Below are 14,214 nucleotides of genomic sequence, written 5' to 3'. Positions count from 1 at the left end.
TGGGGTTTTTTTTTTTTTTTTTTTTTTTTTTTTGTCTTTTTCCGTGTCCGGCAACGGATCGCAACCCTCAGTGTTGCCCCCGTACCGGACCAGGGACCGGCAACGGGATTGCAAACCTCGGCGTTGCTCCCGTGCCTCGCTCAGCCAGTGAGCGGGAGCCGGTCCGTATGTGGGATCCGAACCCTCGGGCGGGAGCGCCACCGCGCTTCCCAAGCGGCGCACTACCCAGTGCGCCACCGGGCCGGCCCTGGGGTCTTTTCTTGATGAGACCCAGCTTCCCCTTCACTCGAGAGGTTCTGAGTCTGGACAGTGATTCGAACCTGGGGATTGATTGAGGGGCTGTGACTCTCTGTTTTTATGATTCAAGTTAGACTTAGTTCACTTGACCTAGAATTTTTCTGCCAATACAGATCAAGTAAGAAGTTAGTAGGCTTCCTGTCTATTTCACCTCTAGGAACACCTTAATGAGCCAATGCCATAGGTCCATAAGAGTCAGGCTATTCTGATTGCTGCTTTACCTCTGCTGTCCATTACAGTAACTATATCCACCTGTCCTTTGGCAGCTGCATGCAGACACTTGGCCCCTTCCACCTTGGGGGGATCCAATTACTTCCATTGCATTTACGTTTTCCTGCTGAGTGGCTATGGTTCCAACCGTAAGGTCAGGCCTGCAGAGATGAGCAATCACAGAGTTCTTCAGGGATGCAGGAGCTCCTCTCACATTTATTTTTCAAAATAAAAGGTATGTCTTCTGGACCCTCCCAGCATGGGTGAGTAAGTCTCAAATGACACGTCCACTCCAATCTCCCTAAGCCTTTGAATCTCTTCCTCTACATTAAACCAGGGGAGGTCGGGCATTTCGAATTTGCTCATGGTGGGCCATCTTTTGATCCATGTTTCAGCCAATGAACCAAACTGTGAGAACCATTTCTAACTCCCTGAGCTGAAACATTAAATTCAGAATCTACACTTAGTGAACCCATATCAATAAAGTCAGCCTGATCAACTTGTTCCTTCCACCATTATCTCACCCCCTTCATATCTATTCCCATTTATGTTCCTTGGATTTCTGTTGTATGAATTAGAAAACTCAATTATTTCTTTTGGAGTGTAGCATACCTCCTCGTGGGTCACACTTTGTACCTTGTCTTTCAGGGTCTGTTGGGCCTTGACTCTAGCTATAGGTGTAGAATCAAAGAGGGGTGGGCAGGGGTAGATCCTGAGGAGAATCATCATTGCCTTGCATGGTGACCACCGCAGGTGAGGCCATTACAGTTTTCTCAGGCAATGCAGGGTAAATCCTGCATTGGAAAGGCCTATACCACCACGGGTAGGGATGCTACTTTTGCTGGAGGTGGGGAGACCAATTCTGCTGGGTGTTAAGGAGGCCACCTCCATCGGCAAAGAAGATTTATCAGAATCTAGTGGCTCAATGTCCCCAGCTTCAACAGGGTCTCCATCAGGGTCCTCCCAGCATCTCATTCTTTCCCAACCAATGCTCTTGCTTAAACAAGTAGACACCCTGTGAGGCTGGGAGTTCAACTTTCCTTGTAATTCAGCCAGTTGCAGGATGTGGTTGTGCATCTGATTTTCAGAAATTTCAGCCCTGCAGCTACAGACTTTAAGGCTCTCCTTCAGGGCAAGACTTTGAGAAGCTCTTAGATCATTTCTGCAGTGCCTGAGCTGGGAATTTGAATCCCTGAGCTCATGCTGTTCTTTCACCACTTTGTCTAGCAACATTAGGAGCAAGCAACCAATATCATTATATTCCTTAGTTTTCCAAAAATGTTTGAAAGTATCATATACAGGGTCACTTAGTTTCTTGCTTCTCAGGAGTATCCAGTGCAGATATTTTGTGTATCTCTACAAACAGTTCATGCCATGGACTATCAGTGCTCTCTTTACTACTAGAAATAGTCAGTAGCATCTTTAAATCTAATCAAATTAGAAGGCCAACTTCAGAGACCCCAGAACTAATTCAGAAAACTCACAGGCAGGTAATCAAAATCCTTTTCCTCTAGAACTTACCCTTAAAATTCTGTTCCTCTAGAACCACTCTTGGTACCAAAATTTTCTATCTTAGTCCATTGGGGCTGCTATAACAAAATAACCAAAAACTGGGTGGCTTTTAAATAACAGAAATTTATTTCTCACTGTTCTGGAGGCTGGAGGTCCAAGACCAATGTGCTGGCAGATTGAGTGTCTGGTGAGAGCCCACTTCCTCATAAACAGCTGTCTTCTCACATGGGGGAAGGGGTGAGGGCTCTCTCTGGGGTCTTTTTTATAAGGGCACTAATCCCATTCATGAGGACTCCTCCCTTGTGACCTAATCACCTCCCAAAGGTCCCACCTCTTAATACCATCACCTTGGGGGTTAGGATTTTAATATATGAACTTTAGAGGGACAAAACAGACCATGGCAGCTCATGACCAGGACTAACCAATCAGCGTAATCTGTCTTCCTGGCTACATGTGATCCGTGGTCACTGTGGTTGCAGAGTGGATAAGATACAAGAATAAAAGTGCTGCACCCATTACGCTCCCATAAGATAAAAGCCTTCATGAAAATGAAATCAAGACAGAGGAAGGCTGAGCTAAGAAATGGGGAAAGAGATTCCTGAGGATCTTATTTAAGGACTTGATTCACTGTGCCTGAAGCCAGGTCTATCCTTGGGTTTCCCACTCCAGGGACCAAAAATTTCCCTTTTCACATAAGTCAGTTTGAGCTGAGTTTTTGCCTTAGGCAACAAATAGAGACAGAATATGGAAAACACCATCCTCTTGGCTGCAAGTTGAGTATCAAGCCTCGGTCTGCCTGAACATTCAGAGCTGCATAATGGGGTCAGGCCGTTTCCCCAAACTTCCCTTCCTGTTTTCCTGGGGACAAGAGAAGGAAGTACACGAGAAAGGCCAGGGAACCTTCATCTCTACAAACAGACCTGCAATGACTTTGGTTGTTCCACATTGCAGTTCTTAAGCTCAAGTACCACTTTTTCCAACCAAAGTTTACGAAGCATAAGCTCTAGAGTGTTATGTTGCTCTGGCAACAGATATGCCCCCTGATTTGCAGCAAAATGGCAGATGACCACTTGTAAAGGCCAGTAGGAGTCAAAGAAACTCAATGACAGAAGTAGTCACTACTCAGGGCCGGCCCGGTGGTGCACTGGAGAGTGCGCCGCTTGGGAGCGCAGCGGCGCTCCCACCGAGGGTTCAGATCCCATGTGGAGACCGGTTCCCGCTCACTGGCTGAGAGCGGTGAGGGCGCGACACCGAGGGTTGTGATCCCGTTACCGGTCAGTAAAAAAGACAAAAAGGAAAAAAAAAAAAAAGAAGAAGAAGAAGTAGTCACTACTTACTTTGGGCAAGCTGAGGTCACCTGTCAAATCTACGTGGCAAACAGGACCAGTAATGGAGACAAAGCCAATGGGGAAAATTCCAGAAAGGTGAACCAAAGCAGGAACAAAATAAAAGAGCTCGGGGTGATGGCTGCACATGGATTATATTGAACAGTTTATTACTGGGCATGGTTGAAAATCCTATCAGCTAGGACAGTTTCAGCTGCATGTAAAAGAACGCCCCAAACAATGAGCCTTTACCAAGATGAGCCTCTTAGCTCATCTAACCAATTAGAGGGAAAGATGACTCAAAGTTGGCTCAGCAGTTCATCAGTGTCATCCATGACCCAGGTTCTTTCAACTCCTCCACTCTGCCATGCTCAGGATGTCAGCAGTGTCTCTCTCACTGCCCCAAAAGGGCTGCCACAACTCCAAGCATTAGATCCTCACTTAAAAACTCCCAAGAGCACAAAGGAAAGGATGTCTCTCTCTTAGCAGAAAGGAAAATCTTTCCTAGAAGTCCTCCCCAGTCTTCTCCTCAGGTCCCATTAGCAGGATTGGGTCACGGGCTTATCCACCAGCTAGAAGAGAGCCTGGAAAGTGCGTATCAGATACTTTCAGCTTCTAGCATGACAGGTGGCCTCTGCCAGAAGGAAAGGAGAAGATGAGGGCTGTGAATTGCTGTTGGGCAGGTAATCAACAATGCACCCCAAACTTGAGACAAATTCATAGCTAACCTTTTGCCATATCCTTATATCACCCATACTCCCATTCAATTAATATTTTCCTTCAATCAAGTTATCTTTTGTTTATCCTAAATATCTTCCCTTAGGCAGGAAATTTTATATTCCTACCATAAATGCAAAACTACTACTAGATGTTTTCCCAATCCATATTAGAATAAATTCATAATGACTAAAACAAATATTATTTGCCCATTGTCCCACCAGCAGTAGTCATATTTTGGGATGTGTAGTAGCAGGATAAACTCATTTCCTCCTAATTCTTGGGCCCTGATATTACGAACTCCCTAACAAAGGGTTCTAAAGTTCATTCTACCCACACTACCTTTTTCCAGTAGCACTAACAAGTAAGCCCCAGCCCACCACTCTCCACGCCCCAGCTGTAAAGGTGAAGACATTTAACAGAATCATAGTAGGGCACTAGCTGGTTTCCTATGCAGCCACACACACCCCCACCAAAATGTTTAATTTTGTTTTTTCCATTAAAAGGAACACCATCTCGGAGGCTGTAGGGACCACCACATGCCTTGGAATGAGAACATTCCCACTTATCTAAGCATACTCACTCACATTCACGCCAAAAATAATGCATTGACCATGGACAGAGAAAAGTGACCAATGCCCATTACTTACGTCAGAGGCGGGACCCTTGTCGGCGCCAGGGCAGGAGAATGTGACAAATTCATGGCACCGCTTGTGCACAACAAAGCAGCAAACTGCAAAAGAGAAAATAAAGGTAGGAGGAAGGGAAGAAGGAAGGTGGAGGGAGGAAGAGAGAGAAAGGAGGAAGAGATCATTAAATCTGGATTTCACTAACAAGTAAAGGCTTCATTCCAAAGTCAGCAAAAACTTCCGCTGCTGCATCTTGTCCTTTGACGTGCAGCTCTTGGGTACACTGAGGTTGCATCTCATACAGAAGTTAAGCTTCTAAAGTTAGTTAGGGTTGAAAAGATCACATATGCTCAAAATTACACTCCCTTGAAGATCCCTTAAATTGCTTGGCCTTCTATTAGTTTTGGAACAGAATGTTGTTTCTTAGAGCAGGCACCAGATGAAGTGGTTGGCTCTTGTTTAGATCCATAATATGCAAGAAATGTGCATCTTTATTTTATTTACTTACTTATTCATTTTATTATACACAGATGTGGGGTAAAATGTTGATTTTCAATAATTATGTAGAATGGGTGGTAGTTAGATCAGTAATAAGTAATAATAAGTCAGCTCATTCATCATGACAATACGCAGCCATTCTTTGTGTCCGTTGACAAGTTCCTCATCAGCCCACCCTTTTCCCCTCCCCTCCCCTTTTCCAACTCTTTAAACACTAGGGTCACACTTGGAGAAGAGTACGTAATATGAAGGGCATGTAGAAACAGTGAGCAGGGACGGCAGACTCACGCCTCCATCTCACTAGGAGAAATGTCAATTAAGTGGAAGCATGGAGGAAATAGGCTGCAATGTTTCCATTGTTACTTTCAAAACTTGCAACCAAATACATACATATACATATGGTTGAATTTGTGTGAGTTAAATGCATCTATGATATGGTTCTACTATTTGGGAATCATATTAGTTGCAGGGAGAGGCAGTCAGAATATATACAAAATAAAACTGATTTTTTTGGTCGTTATTCGCATCTTCTTTTATGGCCTCTAAACCATGGGTTCCTGGAGGACAGGCATCATGCTTTAGGAACCAGATCAGAACCTTTCCAAAGTACATGTGCAGTGAATGAAAACATAACAGGAAAAGTCAAGGCTACCCCTAGTGACATAATGGATCTGGGCAATAATCATCAATAGCTGCTAACATCCCAAAAAGATGCGACCTGCCTGCTGACGAAAGCTCACACCACCACCTATGAAGTACTCTTGCCAAATAATCACATCTACATCGATTCAAGTCTCTTGATGCAACTACAAATTACAGAAAATACAAGTGACAGAGGAACATATTAAATGACCTCACAGGGAGGCAATCAGCAACACCCCCACTCCCACCCCCCAAAAAAATGGATTGTAGAGAACTACAAGGCAAACAAAACAGTTTCTTCAATAAATAAACTGCAAGAAGGAGGAAGAAGGGAAAGAAAATAAGAGGAGAAATGAACATTCTCAAAGACATTTAAGAAACATATCAACTAAATGCAACATGCGGACTTTGTTTGGATCCTAATTTGAATAAATCAATAGTTTTTAAAATTATGAGGCAATTAGGAAATGACATACTCACTTTTTGATGATATTAGAGAATTATTGTTATTATCTGTTATTTTATGATGTTAGGGAATTAAAAATCTTTGGAGTGATAATGGTATTACTTTTCTTTTTTTTTTTTTCGTTAAATTTTTATTTTGTCAATATACAATGTATATGATTATTATGGCCCATCGCCGACACCTCCCTCCCTCCTCCCTCTCTCCCCTCCCCCCCAAGAATGTCCTTTCCGTTTGCTTGTAGTAACAACTTCAAAAAATTGTAGTTGTTATATCTTCTTCCCCACCCCCCGGGGGTTTTTTTGTGTGTGTGTGAGTGAATTTATTTATTTATTTTTAGCTCCCACCAATAAGTGAGAACATGTGGTATTTCTTTTTCTCTGCCTGACTCATTTCACTTAATATAATTCTCTCAAGGTCCATCCATGTTGTTGCAAATGGCAGTATTTCATTCGTTTTTATAGCTGAGTAGTATTCCATTGTGTAGATATACCACATTTTCCGTATCCACTCATCCGATGATGGACATTTGGGCTGATTCCAGCTCTTGGCTATTGTGAAGAGTGCTGCAATGAACATTGGGAAACAAGTATACCTTCGACTTGATGATTTCCATTCCTTTGGATATATTCCCAGCAGTGGGATAGCTGGGTCGTATGGTAGATCTATCTTCAGCTGTTTGAGGAACCTCCAAACCATTTTCCATAGGGGTTGCACCATTTTGCATTCCCACCAACAATGTATGAGAGTTCCTTTTTCTCCGCAACCACGCCAGCACTTATCTTTCAGCGTCTTTTGGATTTTGGCCGTCCTAACTGGGGTGAGATGGTACTTTTTTTATAGAATATTTATCTTTGAGGATACATTTTAAAATCTTTATGGATAAAATAATTCAGTCTGCCTGGAAGGGGATAGAAAGGAGAGGGCTATAGATGAAAAAAAATTGATCATGATAGGTTCACTATTGAACCTGGATGATGGATACATGAGGAATCATTATTTTAATCTGTCTACTTTTATATATGTTTGATATTTTCCATAATACATAATTTTAAATTAGAGACAGACACAGAGAGAATGTAAGTCACAAGAAGTGGGAGTGAGAGAAGGGCTATAAAATTGAAATATGCTGAGTCTTATAGTCCTCAAGAGATTATAGATATTGAGAAACACATTGAGGATATTATAAGATCAAGTATGTGTGTTAACGATTAAGGATAAAAATAAGAACAGAAATACTATGTATAACTTTCAAACCACTAAAAGGAAAAAGTAGACAAAGAAAACAACCCAACTATATTTTAAATGGCCGTCCTCATGCCCCAAGGTCATATAAATATTATTCTCTTTTTTTTTTCTATGCTTTTATATGGCATCAGTTCCGCTTCAAACTCTAATACATCTGTAATTTCTTGGAATCTGTAAAATGTAAAATGGGAATCTAATTTGACAATTTTTTCCAAATAGGTAATCAACTGTCCCAGCATTCTTTATTGAATAATCTCTCCCTTCCCCACTGATTTCAAATGCCAACTTTATTATATGTTCAATAATTATATACACTGTGGTCTGTCTTTGGGCCTTCTGTTCCACTGATCTGTCTTGCGGTACAGCAATACTGGTTTTAATTATAGTGGCTTTAAAATATGTTGTATCTTGGCAGGGCAAGTCCTCCCTCATTATACTCATTTTGAACATTTTCTTGGCTATCATTGCATGTTTATTCTTCCAAGAGAACTTCAGAATAAGTATGTCAAGATTTTTTAAATACCAATGGAGTCTTTCTGTTTTTTTTTTTTTTTTTTTTTGAATTGTATTTACTCAATCCCCGCCCTCCAAAAAATGACTGGACTTTAATCGAAATGGTCTTAAATGGTCTTAAATTTAGAAATTAAATTCAAGATAATTGACACTTCAACAAGGGAACTAATTGTTCCCTTGTTAAAATCTTATTTTATATCTCCCAGTTGAGTCTTTAACTTTCTCCATCTATGTCCTACACATAGTATCATTTGAGGGATCTTTTTAAAAATGTTTGTTTATTTTAATTGACACATTGTAATTGTACACACTTATGGGTTACAAGCTGACATTTTGATATATACATACATATATATGTTGTATAATGACAGAGTCAGGATAGTTAATGTATGCATCACCTATTGCATTTATCATTTCTTCATGGTGAAAACATTCAAAAGCCTCTCCTCTAGCTCTTATGTAATATACAAAACTTAACCATAGTCACCCTCCTGTCCAACAAAACACCAGAATTTATTCCTCCTATCTAATTGGGATCCTTATCTTAATGTTATTGTGAAGAAGTCATTTTTATTTTCAGTGTGTTTTCCAACTGGTCATTGCTTACAAATAGGAAAGCAACAGATTTTCAGTATATTTATTTGTAAGCATTCCTTAGTTTTTATTATACATACATGTGGGGTACAATGTTGATTTTCAATAATTGTGTAGAATGGGTGGTGGTTAGATCAGTATAGTTAGCTTATTCATCATTACAATACACAATCATTCTGTGTCCGTTGACCAATTCCTCATTAGCCCCCTTCCCTCTCCCCCTCTCCCCTTTTCCACCTCTAGTTTTCTAAAAGTTCAACGTATTACTGTGATTGTTGTTTATTTCTTTCTCTCTGTCTCTCTTTATTGTTCATTTGTTTATTTATGGATTCAGCTCCCAGTTATGAGTGAACACATGCAGTATTTCTCTTTTTGTACCTGGGTTGTTTCATTTAGGATAATTTTCTCCAGGCTCATCCATGTTGTTGCAAATAATGCATTTTTAAAAAATCATAATAGTTTTGTGGATTTTCAGTAGCTTCCTTTGAGTTTTCCAGAAAGAGAATCATGTTATCCCCAATAATATTTTCCTTTTCTCCTCTCTGAGGCCTCTTTTTTGCCCTTATCATATTTCCCTATCTAGAACTTTCAGAACAACATGCAATAAAAGGGATGACAGCAGAGCCCTGTCTCATTCCTGAGCTTTTACCACTTCCCCTCTCCCTTGCTCTCTACATTCCAACCACACAGGAAAATTTTCCACCTCTTCTCAAACTAACTTTTGGAATTTATATTTTCCTTGGGATAGTATTTTTCTCAATGTGCTTATATTGTGCCATCTTATCTGGGATGATACTATGCCTTTTCTCATTCTTTCCTCATATTGTATTGTCAGGAAGTCTCTCTTTTTCTTTTTTCCAGAGGTTTGTCTTTTTTGTTGTCAGTTTTATTATTGTATCATTTTAAAGAAGCAGATCATGGATATATTTATCAATTCTAGTGGGCTTTTTCTACTTTATCAATTGCTACTTTTACTTTTCTTCTGTCCTGCATATCTGTATCTGTATTACTTATTAACTGGGAATATGAATTCCAGAGTCAGATGACCAGGTTTGTATCCTGAGTCCATCATTTGCAAACTATTGGACTTGGGCACATTATCTTATCTCCCTGTGCTTCGGTTTTCTCTCTGAAAAATGACGTTGATAATAATAGTTTCCACATCATAGTCTTAACTGAGTTAATCTACACTGAGAACTGTGCCTACATTTGTGAATATTCAACAAATGTCTGCTACTATTATTTACTGTTCTTTTTAAAGCTTACTAAATTGACTACTCATTAATTTTATTCCCATTTCTCTTCATTAAAAAATTTAAAGATTTTAAGCTAAAAACCTTTATTTTAAGTAATGTTTTAGCTGCATCCTATGTTTTAGATTTAGTGCCATTATTGTTTGAAGTTTCTAAGTAGTCTATGAGTATGGTGTTAATTTCTCATTTGACCCAGAACTATTTAGAAAAGTTTTTCCCCCCATTTTCAAGTAGTTGCTTTATTCTACAACCTTTCCCTAAAACATCCAGATTATCAGTTATAATCTTATTTATTTTTATCCCCTTTGGGGAAGGACTCATTTCTAGTTTCCTAGTGTCTACCACAATTCCTCATACATAATTCATGTTCAGCAAGTAAATATCTGGTGAATAAATGAACAAAAGAATAAACACCATCAGTCTAGAAAAAGAAGAAAACAATGGATACAAGATTACAGGTAGATAAGAAAAATAAGTTCTAGGTGGTCTATAGTAGTGCTAGGTGTCTATAATTAATAATGATTTATTGTAGGTTTTAAGTGGCTAGTAGAAAGGAGCTCAAATGCTCTTCTTACAAAGAAATGATAAATTTTTGTGATCATGCATATGCTAATTACTTCAATTTGATCATCATACACTATATATACACGTATTAAAATATAACTCTGTATCTCATAAATATCTACAATTACTACATGTCAATTTAGATAGATAGATGAATGAAAAAGAAGAAAACATAACCAACTTCATGGAAGACGTAGCTCCTGCCTGGTCCTTCCACACTGCACCACCATGGATAGTGATTGTAGTACCTCAACCATTAACAAGGTCTCTTTAGGAAGCCTTTCAATAAGCCACAGAAATAAATAATCCATCCCCACTGAGGAAGAATCAATATGCCATATGACTTGACTATACTCCTGTATACTCTACAGGGAATCTAGGAAGAGACTTTGGAAAGCTGATGAGCTTCAGGTAATTCCTTTACTCAGTGTGTTTCTGAAGAGTTGTTCAAATCAAATTTCCCATTAACTAAAACACTTTAAAGAAAGTAGTAAGACTAGCTATTTAAAGAAACAAACTAAATCCTTTTGTGATACAAATAAACACCCCCTCATTCCTATTTGGCAAATCCAGGATAAGACCAGCTTTTCTTAAAGAAGCAACATTTACTAAGTTGCTGAAAAGTGTACAAGTCCTACTTTCAAGCAGGTACCTGATAAGAGCCAAGAATCCCCAGATGCTTCACGGCTTATTCAATAATTCCTTGTTCTACAGAGGTTGAAAGCCTGCAACCCTCAGCCCTCTGAATCCAGTCTATAGCCACAATTTATTAGGACTACACAATGGGGTCTCAAATTCAAATGCTTAAAGGCCAGGTGACTAATGGACATATCTAAGCATCAGGCAGGGAGGTGCACACATGGCCTGTTTAAAAGTGGAAATTGCTATTCAACACCAGCTGAGAATGAGAACGAGGTCCAAGCTCTATCTCCACCCCTCATTATAAGGTCATGAAGATAATATGCCAGTTATATAGGCAGAATAATGACACCCTCCCCAAGATGTATATGTCCTAATCCCTGAAACCTGTGAATATGTTATCTTGCATGGCAAAATGGACTTTGCAGATGTGATTAAGTTAAGGATCTGGAGATGGGGATACTATACTAGTATATCTGGATGGGCCCAATGTAATCACAAGGGTCCTCATAAGTGGGAGGCAAGAGACAGAGCCCGAGAAGGAGATGTGAAGATATACACAGAGGCTGGAGGGATGCCATTGTTGGAACGGGACACAAGCCAAGGCATGTGGGTGGCCTCTCGAAACTAGAAAAGACCAGAAACAGATTGTCCCCTAGAGCCTCCAGAAGAAACGCAGCCCTGCTGACACCTTTATTTTAGTTCCAGAAGACTCATTTTTCAGGACTTTGACCCCCAGAATTGTAAGATAATAAATTTGTATGATTTTTAGGCCACTAAGTTTGTGGTAATTTGTTACAGCTGTATATTAGGAAACTGTATATTAGCAAGCATCAGAAAAACCTACTTGATCCTAAAGGCAGCAGACTATAGCAAAAAGCCCAGGGGATATTTTGGGGGGACCTCTCCGAAGCATCTGCCCCAGGAAAGCATTGAGATCCCAGCTCTGCTTCACACCGTACCCCATATGCAAACGCCCAATTCTAACCACTGAAATTTATTCATTGCATTCCAAAGAGGATGAAATTAAGTCTCGGACAACCCTCGGTGTTGCTCCCGCCCCTCGCTCAGCCAGTGAGCGGGAACCGGTCTGTATGTGGGATTCGAACCCTCGGCGGGAGCGCCACCACGCTCCCAAGCGGCGCACTATAGCAGTGCGCCACTGGGCCGGCCCCAAAGATTTCTTTTTTTTTCCTTTTTGTCTCTTTTTTTGTGACCGGCAACGGATCGCAACCCTCAGTGTCGCGCCCATACCGGACCAGGACCGGCCACGGGATCGCAACCCTCGGTGTTGCTCCCGCCCCTCGCTCAGCCAGTGAGCGGGAACCGGTCTGTATGTGGGATTCGAACCCTCGGCGGGAGCACCGCCGCACTCCCAAGTGGCGCACTATAGCAGTGCGCCACCGGGCCGGCCCATCGGATTTTATTTTTCTCTTTGGAGGTGATTCTCCTCTTCTACCCAATTCTCACCGGGTACAGTGGAAAACAGACATCCTTAGGAAATGATCTTTTCCCCTAAATCCATAGCAATCTGAGAGAGAAATTCCAGCACTCATTGTAGACATCTGAGGTGGGAGAAGAAAAAAAAAGGGCCCTTAGCACTTTCCTAGGCTCTCATGTCTCTCAGCCAGCCAGCCTCCAAGGGAGAAGCCCATCAGCTGCAGGAGTAACAGGCTACGTCTCTGGAATCAGAGGGACCTTGGTTTGAACCCCCATTTCAGCACCTTTAAGCTGGAGGACATTAACTCAGTTACTACACCTCTTGGAGCCTCAGCTTCCTCCGCCAAAATGGGAACAATAGTAGTACCTACTTTTATAAAGTTGTTGTGGAGCTCAAGCAAGACAACACTAGCAAAGTGCTTGGTAGAAGAGGGCATTTGAGTTGGAGCCACCAGCAGGCAAATTTTGTTTTGCAGTGGCTGGGGTGGATCACTCTCTCCTCCTAAGTCCAAGCTGACTCACAGGTTTATCTGTATTAAACCTGCCTAGAGCCCAAGCCCTTTCCTGAGCCGTCTCCGTGATAAAAGACAGAAAGTTCTGGTCACCATCGCCATCCAACACCTGTCATCACCAGCATTAAGAAGAGTGACTCACATGGCTACGCTATACTTGAATCTGCACAGGGCTTTCACATCCGTGTTTCAACCTGAGCCTCGCGCAGTCCTGAGAGGAAGGTATTACAGTCCTCATCGTGGCAACAGGGATGCTGGTGCTGAGAGAGCAGTGGTTTGCGCAGGTCGCTCAGCTAGTCGATGGCAACGCTTGTATTTGAAATCAGGTTTGTCTTCCTCTGGAGCCCACACTCTCCACTTGTACGATGCAGCTGCATTTGTGTGTGTCATTCAGTTCACTGTTCCAGAAGAAATCCTCCCCTGCTTTCCTCAGCCCCGCCATTCAGTCAGTTCTAAATCCCACTGACTCTTCCTTGGCAACATCTTTTATACCACATCTTCCTGTACATTCCCCACCGACTCCCAGAGTCAGTGAATTCCCACAGACGTGGAATTTTGCAATAAAGCCTTAACCGGTGTCCCTAGAGATTGATCAGTCTGCCTTCATATGTCATCTCTGTGAGACTAAGTGTCCATGATCAAAAAGGAGGTAAGACCATCAATGTCACGTGATTGCTACAAAATCTAAATGAGATGTCACGCATGAACATACAGCTGCAGGAGACAGCACAAAATAAGCTCTCAAGGAAGGGTCTTTTCCTTCCTTCCAGGATGAAGGGATTCATGGGACAAGCTCTGCAGCCAAGCTTCCTGGATTCAACACCAGGTGCCACTATTTATTAGCTATGAGACCTTGAATAAGTCCCTTGACCCCACTGTGTCTGAGATTCCTAGTCTGTAAAACAGGGACAGTAATACTACTTTCCTCCTAGAGTTGTTATGAGGAGTAAATAAGTTTATTTTAGCACAGTAGGCACCTAAAGATGCTAAGTATTGTCAATATTATTCCCGCCTCCTTCCTCACACCCATGCAGCCTGTGCACTCCTGGAAAATTAATCCTCTGAAAACCCAGCTTTGCTATTATTTCCCTGCTCCAGAACATTCAGTGCCTGCCTACTGCATAAATCTGCACTGTCCAATATGGTAGCCACTAGCCA

At 41.4% G+C, this 14,214-nt stretch overlaps 1 protein-coding gene across 2 annotated transcripts in view; it reads right to left on the bottom strand.

Moving 5' to 3' along the window:
• The window catches only part of PRKCB (protein kinase C, beta), a 346,927-nt gene that overhangs the window by 204,630 nt on the left and 128,083 nt on the right, over positions 1-14,214 (bottom strand). For both annotated transcript variants that reach the window (XM_008575361.1, XM_008575360.1), the window contains exon 3: positions 4,712-4,794. In XM_008575361.1, coding sequence (XP_008573583.1) covers positions 4,712-4,794 — 83 coding nt within the window. The remainder of the gene's footprint in view (positions 1-4,711; positions 4,795-14,214) is intronic.

Source organism: Galeopterus variegatus, unplaced genomic scaffold, assembly GCF_000696425.1.
Source record: "Galeopterus variegatus unplaced genomic scaffold, G_variegatus-3.0.2 Scaffold1173, whole genome shotgun sequence".
Classification (NCBI taxonomy): Eukaryota; Metazoa; Chordata; class Mammalia; order Dermoptera; family Cynocephalidae; genus Galeopterus; species Galeopterus variegatus.
Note: the sequence above shows the minus strand (reverse complement) of the source record. Positions and strands in the feature narration are given on the sequence as shown.